The sequence below is a fragment of the Peromyscus leucopus genome, chromosome 8b, assembly GCF_004664715.2.
Source record: "Peromyscus leucopus breed LL Stock chromosome 8b, UCI_PerLeu_2.1, whole genome shotgun sequence".
NCBI lineage: Eukaryota > Metazoa > Chordata > Mammalia > Rodentia > Cricetidae > Peromyscus > Peromyscus leucopus.
In genome coordinates this window covers 28,361,520-28,381,687 of record NC_051086.1, presented here as the reverse complement: position 1 = coordinate 28,381,687, position 20,168 = coordinate 28,361,520, and the positions used below count along the sequence as shown (strand labels likewise).

At 47.6% G+C, this 20,168-nt stretch overlaps 1 protein-coding gene across 1 annotated transcript in view; it reads right to left on the bottom strand.

Moving 5' to 3' along the window:
• Positions 1-1,882: 1,882 nt before the first annotated feature.
• Positions 1,883-20,168, bottom strand: part of Ercc4 (ERCC excision repair 4, endonuclease catalytic subunit) — a 31,563-nt gene continuing 13,277 nt past the window's right edge. The window contains exons 5-11 of the mRNA XM_028890047.2: positions 19,807-19,987; positions 18,742-18,870; positions 17,837-17,947; positions 15,045-15,651; positions 12,534-12,626; positions 6,668-6,780; positions 1,883-3,688 (exon numbers count right to left, since the gene is read on the bottom strand). Coding sequence (XP_028745880.1) covers positions 2,955-3,688; positions 6,668-6,780; positions 12,534-12,626; positions 15,045-15,651; positions 17,837-17,947; positions 18,742-18,870; positions 19,807-19,987 — 1,968 coding nt within the window. The 3' untranslated portion in view covers positions 1,883-2,954. The remainder of the gene's footprint in view (positions 3,689-6,667; positions 6,781-12,533; positions 12,627-15,044; positions 15,652-17,836; positions 17,948-18,741; positions 18,871-19,806; positions 19,988-20,168) is intronic.

Below are 20,168 nucleotides of genomic sequence, written 5' to 3'. Positions count from 1 at the left end.
CTGAATAAACACACACACACACACACACACACACACACACACACACACACACACACACGCACACACCTCTCTCTTGAGATGTTCTCCAAGGCAACATGAAATCAAATTCTGCTGGGAAAACAAAAGGAAAGGCCAGAGTTGAGCCTCCTTCCTTCCGCCTGGTCCCTGCACCTCAACACTTCCCAGACCTGATGGGGCTGGATGAGATCATTTCCAGTTCCCTGTGAACTAGGATTGCACCATAAAGCACTCAGACATCTGCAGGCCTGCAGTCTGGTGATCGTCCACCAAAGGGACAGCCACTACTTGAGGACAGTATTGACGGTCGCCACTTTTTGTTTTTTGAGATCCACCTGCCTCTGCTTCCCCAGAGCTGGGATTAGGGCTGTGTGCCACCACGATTTGCTTGATTGCTACTATTAAGTAGGATATCTGCTCATATTATTTTAAGAAAACACCAAGAAAGGTGCTAGGATTTAAGCAAGTAAACCCAAGGGTAATTCCTTGTAATTTTTAGGTACAAGGCTTTATATAAACAGCTTGTAACCATGATGCTGACCTAGCTTTTGAAGGTCTTTTAAGAGCTACCCAGGAGCTCATCAGTAAACTGGGTATCTATGATTCTGAACAACAAGAAATTCAAAGGCAGTAAAACGCTGCTGGGAAACAATGGACTTTCTCTTTGCAGCTTCCTGTTCCTTTAGCAAAGATTCTTAAAAAAGTTAAACAAACAAAACAAACAAACCCCGAGAAAACCAAACAACCAATGGACATACTGGAAGGGTTCCACACCTGGAGACAGATGAGACAATCAGGAAAAGTGGTGTCTTCACCCAAGACAGTGGACACCCTCAGTCACGTTCAAGCCCGCTGCAGACTGTGTGGCTGCTTATTCCACACGAGCCACAGTGAACAGCTGACACAGGGAGCTGACGGACCTGGAAGTCAGTGTGTTAAAGACTGTTGCACTAGGTTTAAAATGGCGGCTTTGAAAATTTAATTCTGAATGAAAGACCCATCATAGCATGTGCTATGTTATGATTTTTGTTTTATGGAACAAACAACAGAAAAGGGGGTGGAATTACACAGAGAAGAGACTGTGCACCGGAAGTAGAAGTGAAGTGACCCACCCATGTCAAGGAGGTGGGAGCCACAGCGAACACTCGGCATCACCAGGCAAATACATTTTTATCCCTGGGATGAAGCAAGTAGCTCAGATTCCTTTTCCACCTTAAGCTTACTTTCTAATCTCCTCCCTATTTTCCACAGCACATGACAGAAGCCCCCAATAATCGACTGGGTCTTGACGCTCTCAGTTCATTCAGGGCCCTGGACAGGACGACAGATCCTCCTGAGCTGTCCTCTACATCCTCCAATTTAACCGACCAAGGATTGGAAATACAGGAAACAAATGCATCTCTACTAAACATGCAGACTCTTACCGTTACCCCTGGGACAGCACAGGGGGACAGCCCCTAACACACCTGCATCAGTTGCTGTAAGCCACCTAGAGGTGGTCTCAAGTTCACAGGAGGCAGAGGTTATAAGAAGGACAGCAGCACCCAGACTTTGCACCATCAGAGGATCCTGAAAGCAACTGCCCATGGACACTGAGGGATAACGGCACTCTTTTTTTTTTTTTTTTTTTTGGTTTTTCGAGACAGGGTTTCTCTGTGTAGCTTTGCGCCTTTCCTGGAGCTCACTTGGTAGCCCAGGCTGGCCTCGAACTCACAGAGATCCGCCTGCCTTTGCCTCCCGAGTGCTGGGATTAAAGGCGTGCGCCACCACCGCCCGGCAACGGCACTCTTAAGTACCAATAAATCATGATGTCAACAGGAGAGCTCAGTTCAAAGTGCTTTTGTTAAAGTCAGAGAAGACAGTATTTTTGCTACAAGGTCCACTTTTAATCAGTTTGACGACTGACACTGAGGAAAGTCACGTGGCAAGGCTAGAATTCATGTTGGCATCAGCTTTTGAGGTAGAAAAGGTATTGCTCGTAACACCGGAACAGCTAGCACTCGAGTATCACAGTCTGCAAACAGCATGAAGATGCGGTGAATCCTGTGTTAGCACAGAAAGGCCAATCTAAAGCAACCATTTAGATTGGTTTGTGGGTCTTAAACATCTATGTATTTCTTTTGAATTCTTATGCATTTTCTGCACTGATCTTCCATTTATCTACAATTGTTTAATGTGAAGGAGAAAAACCCACATCTAGAAAGCACCTGGACCTCCTCTGATCTCGTCTAGGCCTCATTCAGGCAGGAGAGGCCGTCAGCACAGGAGCGTGGGCACGGCAGAGATGGTCCGCTTCTGGGATGACGCTGGCGTCACTGACGTGTGGATGACGTCAGTGACACGTGGGGTGGAAGGAGGTCTGAAGACTCTCTGATGTGATTTGGGCTTAGAGTAGGAATTTGAAGGTCAAACATTGAGAAAACCAAGAATTCTGGGGAGTCCTTCATGACCTCATCAAATCTTGTCAACAAACCATTTTTGCCAAAGCACTGGTTTAAACAACCAAGCCATAGTACATGTACATATATGTGATGACCAGGAGACTAGTGGGCTGGCTTGTCCCTGTGAGTGGGAGGTGAAGAAGCTGAACATGGCTGGAGAGAATGTTAGGAACAGCAGCGCTGTCTCATTTCTACCATACCCTGTGTAGACAGTGCTAGGAACACGACGGAGTATTTTTTACCAGCTTGAGCAGCAAACATCAGCTCTGCTTGCTTCACGCGGCATAATCCCGCCACGCTTTATTTAAAATGGAACAGGGCAAGCCTAGCATAGACCAGGCACTGAGGGGAGAGAACCAACAGGGGGAGGTAAGGACACATCTCAGCCCAGAGCTCCGTGGGAAATCGTGGGGGATAGACAGAGTGCCCGTCCCAAAAGCCCTGGGGAAGAATGAACTGCTATGCAGTGATTAATGAACAGCTATCTGAATGCGGTCACTTTCTCACTCTGCCTCCAGACACCACATCTGCATAGGCAGTGTGGAGGAAGTCGTGCAGCTGCTTGGCGTTTCCGGCATGCCCCAGGATGCTTGTGAGCCGCTCCTGGGACAGGGAGACCAACTCTGCGATGTTCTTCACTTGATTCATCAGGGAGCGACAGTTCTTGGCGTTGATCCCAGGCATCTTTAGCACGAAGTCTTGGGGCCCGGGGTTATACTTGTCTGACTCCGGCAGCGTTTCCGAGTCTGCAGTGATGGCCATGGCCGTGGCCGCATCGGGCTGAGGCTTGTTCTGCTTCAGCTCCTCGAACAGCTCGGCCGTGGCATGAGGCGAGGGGCACCAGAGCAGCCGCAGGCGCGGGAAGTGCAGGGTGAGGAGTGTGAGCTTGGAGCTCACATCGCTGCTGCTCATATCCTGGAAGAAGGCCCCGCGCGGCACCAGGGAGAAGGGCTTGGCCGCGTCAAACTCGATGAGCAGCACCGGCCGCCGGTAGTAGCGTGACATGGCTAGGCACTGGCTGTACAGGCGGCCGCTGTGCAGCGAGCCGATGAGGTCGCTCACGCTTTTGCGTTCCACGCACAGCTCGGGTGTCAGGATGTAATCGCCCACCTCCAGCGTCACGGGCTCGATGTCGATGCCCCTCCGATGGATCAGGGATGGCAGCTCACTCCGAAACTCACGCATGTCCACCACAATACTGGGCTGTGTGCCATTTCGCTCCTGGCCACCTATGAAAAGGGTTATTTAGGACATGTCACAGAGAAGAGTGCTCAGAGATGAACTCGGACAGATTTAAATCCTTTTCTGTTGTTAAACTCGCATGGATGGCTGTAACACTTTCTAAAAAATAGCATTTTTAGAGAAAACAGAGGTAGTTTTCCCCAAATTAAATGGAACCAATAGGAAAGCTAGACTGGGCTGGCAGTTCATGACTTACAGCGGCACACAAACACCTCTGTTCGGGTTCCACTGACCACATCTGTACTGGTCTTCTATCTCCAGGTCTTATGCACAGTAGGGGCTAACCGGCCTGCTGAGCTGCAGTCATCACTTTGGGTCTAGAGACGGGCAAAGGCAAGAGGCCTGGAACAGCTTCTTACACACGGAGGTGCACACCTGGGACCGTGGCTAGATTCTGAATTCAACAGGTGTGAGATTAAAGACTCAAAACCTCCAGAGGTGCTGCTTTACGGACAACTTTATTTGGGTATGTGTGGTATATGTGCATGAGTGTGTATGTGTGGCATATGTGCGTGCATGCGTGTGTGTGTGTGTGTGTGTGTGTGTGTGTGTGTGTGTGTGTGTGTGTGTGTGTGTGTGCGCGTGTGTGTGTAGCTATGTTGAATCCCTATGTGGAGGTCAGAGGAAGGTGATGAGCATCCAATCTGTCCTTTTCTTCCATCGCATTCTCTCCAGGCAGGGTCTGCACTGACCCTGGAGCTGGGCCAGTGGTCAGCAGCCCAGGGGTCTTCCAGCCCGTGCATAACTCAGCAGTGGCCATGCAGTCATCTGGCCATACTCAGCTTTTAACACCAGTGCTGGGGATTTGAACTCAGGTCTTTATACTTGAACAGCAAGCATTCCTACCCACTGAAGCATCTCCTCCTCTTCAAGGGCTCTTCTAAGTGTTACAGGCTTTTATAGGCAGAGTTATGCCCCCCAAGTGCCTGCACCCTTGTCACTGCTCATGGGGTTACCTAGCATGGTAGGAGGGCTTTGTGAATGGGGTTCAGGTAAGTTTTCTGAGGCTGGGTCACCCTGGGCCACTTGATGTTATGATTTGGATTAGAAGTGTCCCTAGAGGCTCAGTATGTAATCAAGGCTTGCCCTGCAGTCTTGCTCCAAGGGCTCTGACTTCATCAGGGACTGGTGCACAGATGAAGTCAGAGCCGAATGGACTGCTGGGAAAGATGCCCTAATCAGAGGCAGCAGACCACCGGGGCATGCCACTGCGGGGTGTCTTGCACGTGCCCTCTGGTTTTTCTGTGTTTGCTGCCATAGATGAACAGCTTCCAGGCGCACACCCTTCCACCATGGTGGCCTGGGAACAACGAAGATGGCTGAGTGTGGACGGACACCTCTGGAGAGCAGGAGCCCAGTCCATCCTCCCCTGAAGCTGCTTCATCAGGTATTCACTGGAGAACTAAGGACCTGGGTAAACCCAGAGGCACACAGGAGAGGAAGGGGGAGGCGCTAGGGTCAGAGAAGACAGCAGTGTGGTTTTGCAGGTACAGGGAGGGGCCATGAGCCAAGAATGCAGGTCATCTCTAAGGCACTGGGACACACGAGGAAAGGGCTCTTCTGTGAACCACTAGGAAGAAAACAGCCCTGTGAACACCCTGATGCTAGCTCAATGACATCCAGCTGGAATTCTGTCTAGCCTGCAGACCTGTAAGGAGGGCGATGTGTGTTTCAAGACACCATATTTGTGTAATGTTTTACAGCAGCAATAGGAAACTCAGATAGAGGCTTCCAAACGACAGACCTCTAGGAAGTGCTTTATGTGCGGTAGGTATCTATGGCTTGACCTCCCTCCTTCACCCTGTCTTATGGGATGTAGTTCTTCCCAAAAGGTCACCAAGGTAGGCAGAGTTAAGAATCTGCCTTAAAAAAAAAAAAAAGGCACAGGTGTTCTGAAGCAGTACTTCCCGGGGTGTGCAGTCCAAGGTCCTGCTCCATCAGACACTCCCACCCACAGAAGCAGAGTTTTATGTTTGAAGTCAGCAGGCCACAAGTGCACAGCACATGTGTGGAGATCAGAGAACAATTCTCAATAGGGGCTTCTTCTCTCCTGTTACCTAGTGGGCCGGGACACGGACTCAGACTGTCAGCTCATTATGCAAGAACTTCTAACTTACCTCTGAGCCGTTTCCCCACCCTCTCTCCCGGCCCCTGACAAACACCTGATAGAACAGTGTAAGGGAGGAAGAATTTACTTTGGCTCAGGGTTTCTGTCCACAGGCAGCTGGCTCCATTGTTTCTGAACCTGTGGCAGGCAGAGTGTCACAGGGAAGGCTCAGGCATGAAAGCTATTCACCTGAAGTCCACTGGACGTGAATGCATCTGACTGCATCAGAGGCTAGATCAGCTTTAACCCTCTCATGTGGCTTGGCTGAGAGCAGCTGCTATGGGAAATGAAGTTCTTGTGAATAAAGGTACACTTAGAATCCAGCAGGCCTTGGTGGCATGCCAAGCATCTGGGACCAGAGAGATAGCACGAAGCAGAAGTTACTTCAGAGCAGGGAGAAGTCCTAGCAATGTGTGACCCTGAGAGGACCGGCAGAGGAAGTCAGGGAACGCCCCCTTCAGCTACTGCGTGAGTCTTCTGGCTCCCCTGGGTTATAGAACTCACCCATCTCTCCCAAGGCTTCACTGGTAGAATTCATCTGGAATCTTCCCCAATCATTTCCTTTTCTTTATATTTGTTATTTTTATTTATTTGAGTGTGTGTGTGCCTGCACGAGTTTCTATACACCACAGAGAGGCCCCAGGCTGGTGCTGACCTTCCAGGCAGTGTGAGCTGCCTGATATGGGTGCTGGGAACAGAATCAAGTTCTCTGCAAGAACAGTCAAGCGCTCCTCACAGGTGAGCAAGCTCCCTAGCCTGTGTTTTTAAGAGTTTATCTAGAAAAACTCAGCTATGCAGCTCCGGGGCTTCACAGCTTCCTCTAGGGGCAAAAGTGGCACTAGGCCAGGGCATGACTTACCAGCTTTTCGAGTGTCAGTGGGAACATCTGTGGACACTGTGCCTCTGGCTAAGTCCAAGTTGGTTTCATCTCTGCCTTCTCGTTCTTCGGGGACAACGATGCTAGCCTTTTCCCTGGGGGAACAAAGATCATAAGCATCACTTGACTAATCTCAACATTCTCAATGGGATGTCTTTCTGTATGCTATGAATATGTGCTGCTATGACTGGTTAATAAAGGAGCTGCTCTGGTCTATGGCAAGTCAGGATATAGCCAGGCAAGAAATCCAGGAGAGAGACAGGAAGAAGAAAGGAGAGGCAGAGGAGACGCCATCCGTCTTTCAAGGAACAGCATGTAATGGCACACAGGTAAAGTCATGGAACACGTGGCGACATACAGATTAATAGAAATGGGCTGAGTTTAGTTATAGCTAGTAAGAAAATTGAGCCATAGGCCATGGCCATGCAATTCATAATTGATATAAGCCTCTGTATGTTTACTTGGGTCTGAGTGGCTGCAGGACTGGGCAGGACACAAAAAAACTTCCAGCTACAGATGAATCTTTTGAAAAGTCTTATTTCTAAGGTGATCTACATGCAGGCACCAGAGGTGCACCCCTGTAATCCTAGCACTCAGAAGGCTGAGGCAGGAGGATTGTCTATGGCACTGACTGTAATCATAAAAGTGAATGCAAGAAATACATTAGAAATGAATAAGCAAATGGGAAGAATTGAGCAGGAAGTCACTTGGCTAGGCTTCCCTTTCTCACCCTCTGGAATTCAAGTAAGAAACTCTTTTGGTTTCTATCTTGTGACTGAGATTTGCCTGAGCCTGCTGCAAGGCTAAGGCATTATCAATATTGAGAAACAAATCACTTAAGGTCAGATATTTTTCAGGGTCATATGTAGGGAGGGTTCAGTCAACGATTAAGTGAATGAAAACAGACACGTATGACTCTGACTGGAGACCTCCAGGGGGGAGGCCCCATCAACACCATCAGTTTCAAAGGAGAATCAATGTCAATATAAGAATAAAATTTCTGTCAGGGACCGGAACAGATAACCAACATCTGGGGAAAGAGACGGGAACAGCAGCCACTTCTCGTGGGTTTGCTTAAAAGCATTATGGAGTGCTCCCTGTTCTGTGTTAGGAGCTCAGGACATAAAAATGATCACAGGGCTGTCAAGACGGCTCAGTGGGTAAAGGTGCTTGCCACTAGGCCTGACTATCCAAGTTCAAGCTCCAGAACCCACTTTGGTGGAAGAGAACTGACCTCTGACCTCCACATAGTGCACATGCACACATATATGGATACAGGCACAGGCACGTAAACAAATGTAATAAAGATGACCATATAATCCTTCCAGTCTTTGGAGTAACCCAGACACAGGGGTAAGGAGGACTGTGTCACCTGCCAAGACTTGACAGACATCATTACGTCAAGTAAGTCCCCAACTCATCATATTGAGCTGGAGGTCCTCTATCTTTGAAACCACTGGACATGTGACAGTTAACTCATGAGACTGTATGTCCGAACTGTCTGATATATGCCTGATGTGACAGAACATGCACACCTGAACCTTTTCTCTGGAGGCTTGCAGCAGAGCTGAGGAAGTAAAGCAACCATGAGCAAACCCACAGAACTGACAGCTTCAGCAGAGACTGGGGCTGGGGAAGACAGAAGAGCTGCTAAAACGGATGTGTCTGCACCAGGTCAGAACAACACTCACTTCCCAGAGATGAAACAGAGCAGGACTCCACTTAAACACCACGAAGAACAGAGTGTATGTGATCTATGCGGGCACATGTGTGCCACAAAGTGTAATTTGGAACCCTACATGGCGTGGAACAACCCACGCGTACAGAGCTGTTGCTAGTCCAGCATGTGGGGATGGACAAGGGCTTGGCTGTTCTCCTCACTGTCCTGTAGGCCAGGCCAAGGGTTCTGTGACACAAACCTTTGCCCAGCAGCATCTTCTGGCCACACCCGACGGACCCAAGAGGACGGCCGAACACTAGCAGACCCTTTTTATTTCTACCCCTTTCAGATGTTAGGCTACAGGTCATATGGTGGGGGAGGGGTGCACCCCAGCTTCCTGATGAATCTGCTATATGTAGGCAGACAGAGATCTAGTTCTTATTGGCAGTGTGACCTGGAATAACTCAGTGGCTCCTTGCCTCAGTCTTTTTTTTAATCTGTAAAATGGGGATAATGCCAATAGTCTACTTGAAAAGGCTGACTACAGGATGCATGGAATGTAGTAGGATTAGTTGCCGGTTATCCAGGGTCACACTAAGAAGCTAAAGGTCTGCTTTCAAAGGAAGTTGGCACTGTTTCCACTTCTGAGAAAATGTACACCCCAGAAAGGAACTGGTAACCATAAGAAAGCAAGTCTTGCTGAGCAGGTGCAAATTAACAGACATTTACTGCAACCACAAGCACCTGTCTCTTACCGGCACCACTCAGCACAACTACTCTAGCAGCCCTGGGACAGAGAGTTAAGATTCTACACCTCGTTCCACTTTTCCCTCAGGTGCTGACGTCTTCTATTGTTGCTAAATATTTTCAACAACATTTTTCTTACTATGTAGCCCAGGCTGGCCTGGAGTGCTGGGATTTTCAGTGATATGTGAATAGCTCTAATAAAGATGTAATGTGGGAAGGAAGAGTCGAGGAATCTCTGGACGGTGTCTAGGCAAGCCCTCTTCGGCAAAGTCAAGTGATCTTGACCCTTCGCTGTGAACCGCTGACCCGTCCAACATCTTGCCCTTACTCTCCAGCAATTGAATCTACTTAACTCTAAGCTAGCTAAGCAGTCCTTGTTCGCTGCCAGTCCGCCTGATTCATTCCTCCCTGGTCATTTTAAACAGCAGCCCAGCTTTTGTTCTTACATCCCCCATGGAGGTCTTGGCAAGAGTCTGTTCTCCTCCTGTCACAGTAAATTTTCTCCTGGTTCAGGCGAAGTGCAAATGCCCTGCTGGCAATGGACCCCAAATGCTGCTTTGCATTTTTTAAAAACAAACACCACTCAAATTCCTCAATCTTCTGGGAAAGTAAGAGTCCTAAGATGCTGAAGAGTGTAACCACTTAACTGCTGTGCAAAGTAGAAGACTATTTATACTGAGTTTGGAAAAAAGTGATGCTAAGTTTTAGGTGAAATGCCATTAAGATGGATGTGTATTTTCTCATGGGCTGGGAATCAACTCTGGACACATACATGCTACCCAGATCCTCTACCCTGCCGATGCCCCCATCCCTGATGAACAGAATCATTTGTACAGGCCAGGAGAGGCATGGTGGTGCACAACACATTGCCACTATTGACTCCAAGAACTCTTTTATCAATTAGGCTCCTTGATGAACTAGGCAAGAGGCAGCAGCTGCAAGATCCAAGTCTGGAGTACAAAGCCCATCCCCTAGGGGACTCTAGTCTCATAGCCTATCAGCTCCTTGGAGACAACAAGGTGTGGGAGAAGCATTAACTGAGCAGGGTCCAGTTGCTAAAGCTTGGCAAGGTTCCAAGAAAGGTCTGCATGCTCAAAGCTGGGCCATGGCTAGGTCCTGGAGATGAGCACTGAGCCTGTGGAACAGTGCTTGGCAAGAGTGTTGCTGTGCCCGAGGCCTTGGGTCACAGGCACAAGTGCTATGACTGGTGGTGAATGCCTGATGCTGCTCTGGCAGGCCGCAGCTGGAGAGAGGAATGCCAGTCACATGGGTGCGGTGTCTATGGGACTGAGCCTCAACGAAAACTGTGGATGTCAAGGCTGCATGGGCTGAGACACAGTGGTAGAGCCGAGTGCCCCTCCATGATTCCAGACGGCACCTTCCTGCTTGTTTCCTTAACTTCACTTGGTGGCTTTTCCCTGCTGAGTCCTTTCTCTGTGACAAACTTAATTGTGAGTCCTTCTAAGCAGATCACTGACTGGAGAGTGACCTTGAGGACCTTGACACAGGAAAACCAATGGTCTAATAAGGATACTTCAGCTCTAGGTGTTCATTTGTGGTTTGGTGATAATTATCTTGATCAGAGAAAAATAAGATAAAGGATATTTTTATAACAATAAAAGAACCACAGGGAGGTGCTGGCCCAGACCTGATGGTGCCACATCTCTGACCCGTCTCCTAAACATCTCTCACACCTGCCCCTCCTCTTCATTAACCTATCTTTGCTGCCACCTTCTCCCAGCAGACAACTGCATTTCCCAGTTGTTTTTCGTAGACATCTCCACAAATGCATGAACCTCATGCTACCTAGAATGTGTAGTACTGCCACAGAGTCCTAAGGCTCTGGGCCTTTCGAACCTCTGGGCTCTCCCATACACCTGCGCAACGTGACCCCTTTCTCACTGCATTCGCATGGACTACATGCTCAATACGTAACTTCACTGTTAGAGACTCAGTAGCTGAAGGTCTAGAGAACAGAAAGGAGGCTCTGTGAACTGTGACTAACAAGAGGTTGTATAATAACTGTTGTTGTAATACTACATCTGAAATAGCTTTTCAACATATACACATACACACACCCCACAATACATAACAGAAACAATCCCATGGTGCATTTCCATAGGCTAAGAGGATTGAGTAACAAAACTGTATGGCTAGCAGCTTCAGGGAAACGCCACTGTTCTAGAAGATAACAAAGGGAAGGGTATTATCTACAGACCATGCTAAAGCCCTTCAGCGGAACCAGAGGCACCAGCCTGAAAACCCATTTCTAGACATGCCTGTGCCGGGCTACCCTGGGTACACAGACACTGAGTACCCACAGCCAGCCTTGGAGGACACTGTCCACTCCGAGATTCTGTCTAGCTCAGTGTCAGGCTTACTGACACAGTACACTGCCAATGTCCAAGGCACGGAAAGATGTAGGCCACTGTTTCTCTGGCCTAGGCTTTCTCTGGCTCAGTTCTATGATGCCCGGTCTAACTGGCTTCTTAGTCCCTTGGGTCATCAGTCCACTGCAGTCTATTGATATGGCTCCTGGTAGGTCACCTGATCTCCCCAGGTACTTAGGGGTGAGAGACCGACAGCCACTTTGTGACTGTTCCATAACCAGCTCCTGTTAAACTGAAAAGCATTTTCTACCAGGATTGGCAATATGACACCCACTCTCAAAACCATATACACGTTGAGAAAAACAGCACACCTTTAAAAAAAACACCACCTTAGAGTGATTCTGGTTATAGTGGTCAGAACTGCGGGTGGGGGGGGGAGACATAAATACTTCCCAGCTACCCACCTGTAGACCAGCAAGATTTTATAAGGAGGCAAAACCTGTAATTCAAAAAGAAGGTCCCTTGTGCAGAGGTACAGGGTTGGAGAGCTTCCCTTCTAGAGAACAGTGTTCTGTGGTGTGTCTGGTGCTGCACACTATGGGTAAAAAGCAGTTTCCCTCACACATTTCTGATATGAAAAATCTGAACTGAAAACGTTATGAAGTGCAAAGTGTTTGGCTGGTCAATGCAACAGCACAGGGGAGATTCATGTCCAGGCCCGTGCTGAAGGACTACACACACGCCTACTTGTCGTCTTCTAACTACCACATGTTCAGGATTGGATCCCCTCACTAACACATCTTATCACATACATGAAAATATCACAGAATTTGAAATACTTCTAGTTCCAGGGATTTCAGGTAAGGGATACAACTTAGAGTCTACTCACTAAACTCGCATTAAGCAACTGCAGGGGTAAGGGAGAGGGAGGGCAGTGTGTGTGAGGCAGGCCCCAGGTATCAGCCATCCCCAGCTCAGTCTTCTCCCCTCCCCTTTTCCTGCCCTCTCTTCCTGGGGGGATGTCTCATATTCCCGCCGGAGAAGCCACTGGCCCCCCACTGGCCCTGGGAAGGGCCAGGCTAAGCAGGGCTCCTGTGGGCCCCCACCTCACCTGATGAGCTTTTCAAATGCCTCCTTTTCTTTTCGCAGAGCCGTCAGGTAGCGCTGTTCTTCCGTGGAGCCTCCATATATAAGAAAGTAAACCCTGTGGGTAAAGACAGAGCTTTTTTAGCTTGCAAAACTGTAATTCTTAATCCTTGGAAGGACTGCACAGTGACTTGTCTGAGAACAGTAGCCCTGGACGCCCAAGTAACAACGACCCGAGGAAGAGTGAGGTCCCGCTGAGCACGCAAGGCCCAGGTGGAGGTACGCGAACCCCACCTGCTAAGGGCTGGAGGGCTGCTACCCAAGGCTGCTCTTCCTTCTCACCACGTGGAGGAGCACAGTTCAGGTGAATACTGAAATATAACTAGAGGACAGAAGAAGTCTTTCTTCATAACTATAAACACATAGAAAAGAGACCCACAAATCTCTTCGAGGCTTCTTTTTTCATTGTACTTCTGCCAAACCATAGCTTAAAAGTTGGAGTATCATCATTAGAACCAGCTTAGGGAAATTCAATGCTAGTGACAAGCAAACACATTAAACATTTAAGACCTTCACCCTCACAGTACTTTCTCAGTTCCCTTTATTCATGTCACAACAGAGTGAAGTCAGAAATGTTTTATATAAACACATGGGTAGTATCAGGAATCTCATTTTTCTGGAGGGGGGATGTATTTTGTCTCTAAAGGGCTTTGCTCTGGGGCTAGAGAGACGGCTTGTTGGTTGAGAGTGCTTCCTGCTCTTACAGAGGCCCCGAGTTCAGTTCCCAGCACCCACATTGGTGGTTTATAGCAGCTTCTAACTCCAGCCTTCCCCATTCCGCACCCTCCATCTTTGTGACCGGTGCACACATACACATACATCATTAAAAATAGTGTTTGAAAAACCAGAGAGCTTGCTTTTTCTCATGTGTGGCTAAGGCTGAGTTAAGCACTTCCTGCTACCTCTACTTTACTGCATTAGGGATATTCCCTTTAAGCCTGCTTTACTTTTAGCACAAACCTTCCCACACTATCTGACTTCGAAGCATACAGAGGGGAAAGGTTGGGGGGGGGGTGTGCACGGCGAGTTAGGAGATTTCAGCTGCCCCATTGAATGTGCCATGTGGATGAAGCCAAATCAACTTCCACTTCTGGGCCTCAGTTTCCCACTGACAGAGCAAACAGCTGAATGCTCATGACAGCAAGAACTTGGTGCTCGAACACTACCCGGGAGCTGATGGCTAGCAGGCTGAGCAGCCAGCCAAGCATCAATGCCTTCAACCCCAGGATCCGTCTGAGCCAGCCTCTGCTCTGCAAGGCTGCCTTAGTCACCCTGCTACAAAGGTTTCTCTTGGCTCTGTTTCTGGTTCAGACTGAGTTCAGGATATTAATTTTGATGTTTATTTCCCCTTAGCTAGCTGGAGAGTGAGAACACTGTATTCTTTGGGAGGCATCATTTTCTCATCTGAAAGATTGGTAGATTTTTAAGAGATATTTCTAGAAACCCAAGAAAACTTGGTACAGGAATTCCTGACTTTAGTTTTATAAGAATGAAATCTAGAGTCACTTCCTAACATCTGTAGGCTGAGATGGTGAGGTGCGGTAGGCAGGGGCCTCCTGTCCTAACATCTGTAGGCTGTGAGAGCTTCCTGTCCTAACATCTGTAGGCTGTGAGATGGTGAGGTGTGGTAGGCATGGGCCTCCTGTCCTAACATCTGTAGGCTGTGAGATGGTGAGGTGTGGTAGGCATGGGCCTCCTGTCCTAACATCTGTAGGCTGTGAGATGGTGAGGTGTGGTAGGCAGGGCCTCCTGTCCTAACATCTGTAGGCTGTGAGATGGTGAGGTGCGGTAGGCATGGGCCTCCTGTCCTAACATCTGTAGGCTGTGAGATGGTGAGGTGTGGTAGGCAGGGGCCTCCTGTCCTAACATCTGTAGGCTGTGAGACGGTGAGGTGCGGTAGGCAGGGGCCTCCTGTCCTAACATCTGTAGGCTGTGAGATGGTGAGGTACGGTAGGCAGGGCCTCCTGTCCTAACATCTGTAGGCTGTGAGACGGTGAGGTGCGGTAGGCAGGGGCCTCCTGTCTGGGTGTGATCCCTGGCGCCCACAAAAGGAGGGAAGGCATTAACTAACTCCTGCAAGTTGTCATGGTGTGCACACAGCCACACACAAAATGAAGAATGTTTAAAACTTTACAGAGTGTTTAGAATATTAATAACATCTGGCTAAGTCATTAGTATATTACCTTTGACATTACACAGGACATTATAAATTTCCCAGACCTTACAGATATCGTAACCTGTAAGCGACACACTCAGACATAAACAAAGAATATGAGCAGGCCAGGAAAAACGCCAGGGGTTCTGGAAGCTTGCGATTTAGCAGGGGTGGCCGGACTTCCTCACGGAGGGAGCGCTTCCTCCCATTCATCACAAAGCAGCGTCAAACCAACCTCACGGAGCCTGAAGGTAAGAAAACCACCACGCAGGCCAAACACCTCTGGTCCTAAAGCCCGCAGAACCGCCAAGCAGGACTTGCCTCAGCGGCTTCCCTGGCCTGCTGGCCCTGTAGATCTCCAACTGCCTGACAAAGGTGAGCTCGGCATCGTACAGAACCACGTATCTGGGCTCCACCTCATGCAGTACCCGCGTCAGGGCATAGGGGTCGCTGCACCCCAGAAGCGGATGGATGATGGTCAAGGGCTCTTTCAGGATGCCATAGGCCGCATCAGATGACAAATTTAAATCGAAAGCTTCGTGCTCAATCCCTTGCCCGCAGCCTTCTGGGCTACCGGCGGCGGCGGCGGCGTGTCTGTACCGGCCTTCCTCCGCAGCCCCGTCCTCTGGTGGCTCCTCAGCAGTGCCCATCACTTGCGTCAGCGTCAGCTCTCGCTTCTTCCTTTTGGGGGGCCCTTTTTTGGTGGAGGCGCGCTCTTTGTTTTGAGCGTCTTTGGGTCTCTTGTCAGATTTCATAGTTCTCTTTGGGCCGTCCCCCTTCCTAAAATTCACCCACACTTCTTCGGCTTTGCTGTCCTTCTCGAAGGTTTTCCTGTACAGCCGCAGCAGGAAGGCTTCTGCTCCCATGGTCAGGTAGTCCCTCAGCTGGCAGCATGTGCGCTCATCGCTCGCACAGATCAGCACCTGGCCTGCAATCAGAGAACGCATGCTTGCTTGTTTACTCCCATTCTCGGCTCCTTTGGGTCGCCCTGGGTCCCCTGTCCCCTTCTATGGGAAGGCATCCTGCCCTTGTTAAAGAACCCAGTTTACAAATTGTTCAAAAGGGGGCTTGGGCTCTAATCCCACACTGTCACGTCTGGACTGATTCATGGAATGACGCCGAAGCCAGAATTGTTTAGTCTAATGGAAGCAGAGCCAAGGTAAAACGGAGGCTTTAACGAAGCTTCTAAGGACTAATTTTCTAGAGGCTCCTAGACGCCAAAATACATTCCAAGTGGATTATATATTCAAATGTCAAATCTTAAATCATAAGAAAGGATGGCCTGTCTTCACCCCCAAGATGGAGGTGATTTTCTAGTCTTAAAAGTAGAAAAATAGTTCTCAGAGAAGACTGCATCTAAAGGTTGATTTTTAGAACAACAAAACAGCATTAGAAAGTCTGGAGACACAATCAGCGGATCAATATCACTATCCTAACTAAGAGGATCAGAGAAACTGCTGTATTTAAGTTGGCCAAAGCAGCTAAGACATAGGCGTGAGAGACAGCTGAGAGCAGGGCTGGCTTATTCAGGACAAGACGTCTGATGTCTTCTCCAACTAATAAAGTTGCTGTGCATGTGTAAAGCATGTACACAGACGTACAAAAATAGGGAATTTCCAGTCGGTTAGCTAAGTAAAATGAAAATGGACTATATAAAAACCAGTGCGTAACAAGTCTATAATCCCTGCACTTAGGAGGCAGGGGCAGAAGGACCATTCCAAGTTCAATTACAAGACAGGTTTCCAGTGAGCCTCTTGAGAGCTGTGTAATCAAGTTATAAAGATGTCACAAACACCCCTCAGGGTTTTTAAAGTTTTGGTTACATTCATTTTATTTATTCAGTGTGTGTGTGTATAGGCCAGAAACCCTGTTCTCTTCCTCCATCATGTAGTTTCCAGGGAACGAACTTAGGTTGTCCAGTTTGGCAGCAAAGGCCCCCTCCTAATGCTTTGAGTGTTAGCTTTGGGGAGCCATATGCCTAGCTAGCCTTGACTTCAGGCTGAGGGCTGGGCACATCCAAATGAATTTAACAAAGTAAAATAGAAAATGTGAAAGAAACCGGGAGGGACACACACTGACGTCAGCATCGCATCATCTGGGCTGGGAATCTTGCCCCACCCCCACTTCATCAGTCTGCACTTCATCTAAGAGAACATGTAACCTTGGGTCTCAGACCACAGTGCTGTAAGCTCTGGTAATTATCACCAGGATTTACTAGTATAAGGAATGCCTTTTCAAAAGGATTTACTTTCTTATTTGTGCATGTGCCCAAATTCGAGTGTGAACGTGCAGATGCTTTGGAGGCCAGAAGGCACTAGATCCCTGGAGCTGGAGTTACAAGTGGCTGTGAGCTGCCTGACGTGGAGGCTGGGACTGGACCTTCAGCCTCGGCAAGAGCAGTGAGTGCTTGTAACTGCGGAGCCTTCTCTCCAGCCCCTTCAGCAACTTCAGACACACTAAGCACTTAGGCTGGTGCACAAACTAGCTGGTTTCACTGTGGTGCTCCATAGTGTCATGACACTTTGTCCTCCTTTCCCAGGCGCTCCATGTCACCCCGCTTGCCTTTATTACTTGGCAGTTCAAGGATTCAGTCAGTTTCCAAACATGTAGATTTACTCTTTCTCTAGTTTTATTTTGAATTGACACTTCTGGCTTAGTCTACTGTGCTCATCTGTTAGCATGTTCCTGTTTGAAGGTAGAAAACTTAGAACTTGGAATTGTTTTTCTAGGGCTCAGTCAATAGAGGCATTTAAGCTTCTTTGGAAAGACACTTGGCTGGGGATATAAAACAGAAAAACCACCAGCTGATTCCTTGGAGATTCTAGATTTAAAACCTGGTGAGTATATACATGGGAATTAGCTGAATCCTGAAGAGAGATCCTGAGAAGCCAAGCAGTGAAGGCTGTGCTTGGTGAGCAGCCTTGGGAGCCGGCTGATGGACAGCTAATGTCGGGGTGCTGTGTGGGGTCTGGTGGCACCTGCTTGGAAAATGAGAATGTCAAGGCCAGCCTCAGAGGCACAGCAAGCTCAAAGCCACTCTGGGTCAATAAGATCTTGTCTCAGAAACAAAAACAAAGATTCAGCCAATGTCGCCATCTCCCCTTGGTTCTTACCTGGGCCTCCAAGGGCTTCACTCTCCTGATTCTCTGCTTCGATTTCTTTTAGGACTTCACTTAACGCCTCCCACTTTGGGTTGCTTTCTAGGACCAGTTCCTTTTTTGTTTCTGTATAGAAATAGAATATAACCGCATCCTGTGTGATGTTTAGTGAAAACCATGCCAAAGGCTTTCCCACAACAGAAAACTAGCACCGCTGGGAAAGGACATGTCCTTGGGCCTCTACCATGCTGCACAGGAGCTGCTGCCCTGGAAAAGCCTGCTGACAGGTCTGCTGGGATGTGCAGAGGTGACGGGATGCATGGATGGGCTGTGTGCATGGCCGACAGAACCGGTGCTCTGTTGCCACTTGGGACACCGTACATAAGCAGCTACGAAAGGCAAGGAATAGGTGCCACCAATATTTATTTTTTCTAATATGCCTGTGCTTTCTACAATCCTGAACATGGCTAAAAACAGGTAACAACTATTTTTTTCTTCAAGTATTCAAACAGATTATGAACACACTGTTTTGAATAGATCTTTGGACGAGGCAGAAACAAGCATTAACTATCCCATTCCAGGTCTCAGACTCTTCCTAGGTAGAAACTAGAATAAAACCTACAGTTACTTCTCTCTAGTGTATTTATAATCTTTAAAAGTTGCAAAGAATGCTGAAATGCTTCATTAAGACTTTACATGCCCCAAATAGTCATGGTTGAAATGTTTCTTCTGTAGCAATAAGAACACTCTTGACTGACGTCTGGCCTCTGGCATTGGTTCTCTGGATCACATCCTGGTTTCACTGCACACTCCTCCCACACTCTACATGCATTTATATGCAGAACGGAAGATTTTAAATTTGCTTTAAGCTGACACCTACTTCCACACCAGTGTAAACAGAGAAGTGTTTAAGACCCGACCTTGCCCTTCTGCACTCGACACCTTTTCAGACATTTTGGCCTTTTTGTTCAGTTTGGTATCTGGAACACGATAAACTCGTGCACGAGCATTCACGAACATGGAGGTGCTAGCATCCAGGAAAAGCCAACCTAATACAATGGTTAAAAAAAAAAAGGGCTTCAATTAGTGGTAATTTTAAACACTCTAATGGGTACAAAACCCACATAGACCACTGGCTGCCATCTTGCAACTGTGCCTCAGTTTCTCTTACTGCTGTGGCCTCTACTTGACTAGACCAGTAGTTTTCAAACTGTGGCCCAGGGACTCCTTTAGGACTCCCCAAGAGGTTTTCATGGGGTATGAGATATCAAAACTTTCCTTATAATAACTCTAAGGCAATTGTGTTGACATTTCCAAGGATGGTAGTGGAAAACTCCACTGGTAACTCTGAATAACCCAAGGCGTGGTACCAAGTACCACCAACGAATGAATCCTTTCCTCATGTACCTTTGTAGTTCATTAATTTTGTATGTACACAATGCTGGGGAATAGCACATGTGCTAGATATGTGCTCTAGCATGGAGCTCTATCCCCACTTCTGTATTTTGTTATTTAAGAATGTCCCAAAGAAGCAATAAAAATTATTAATTGCATATAATTTGACTCTAGGACTCAAAGGTCTTGAGTAGTTAGCATGACAGTCACTGCACATGCATATACCTCTAAATAAATCTCTTAAGTCTTTGACACTAGCAGATAAAACCCATCCCTTGGGGTCTCTTTGAGTAAAATTAATTTTAAGTTCCTAACAACTAAACTTCCAGAACATAACCTATTTCCAAGTTGGAGACTGTCTGTACTACAAAGTCTTTTCTGGAAATAAAACTGCCAGGAATGGATATGAATATTTATTATACAGAACAGAAGTTAAGTAGGCGGGAACATTAGCTTTCAATAAAGCTTTACATCCTTGTGCAGTTGAACATGAAATGCAATTTATAACACATGGTTGAATATAGCATTCCTCCCTTTGACACTTTATGCCAACCAGCTCCTAGAATAATATTAGTATTTTTATCTCACACCTGAATTCTGACCAAACACCTTCTCTGTTGCTCGCAGAGAGTCCAGAAGATTCAGGAATGTGACACAGTCATACTGAGAGAGATACTGCAGCAAGGTCCTCAGCATCTTCAGATCCTGCACCAAGGATTTCGTCTTGGCTCCAAGCTGGTGCCATAAAGGGTCCAAGTAATGGCGGATTGTCTGAAAAAGAACACAATTTACTACTGCTAAAAAATGTTCATTATGGCTTTTCTTAACACAGCCCTACTTTCAATAAGGGTTATTCACTGGATATGTAAAAACACATTTAAAATGCTAAATGCTTTGTTATTTATATTTTACTACAATAAGATTCCTTAAATATTTCTTTCCAAGAAAGAGG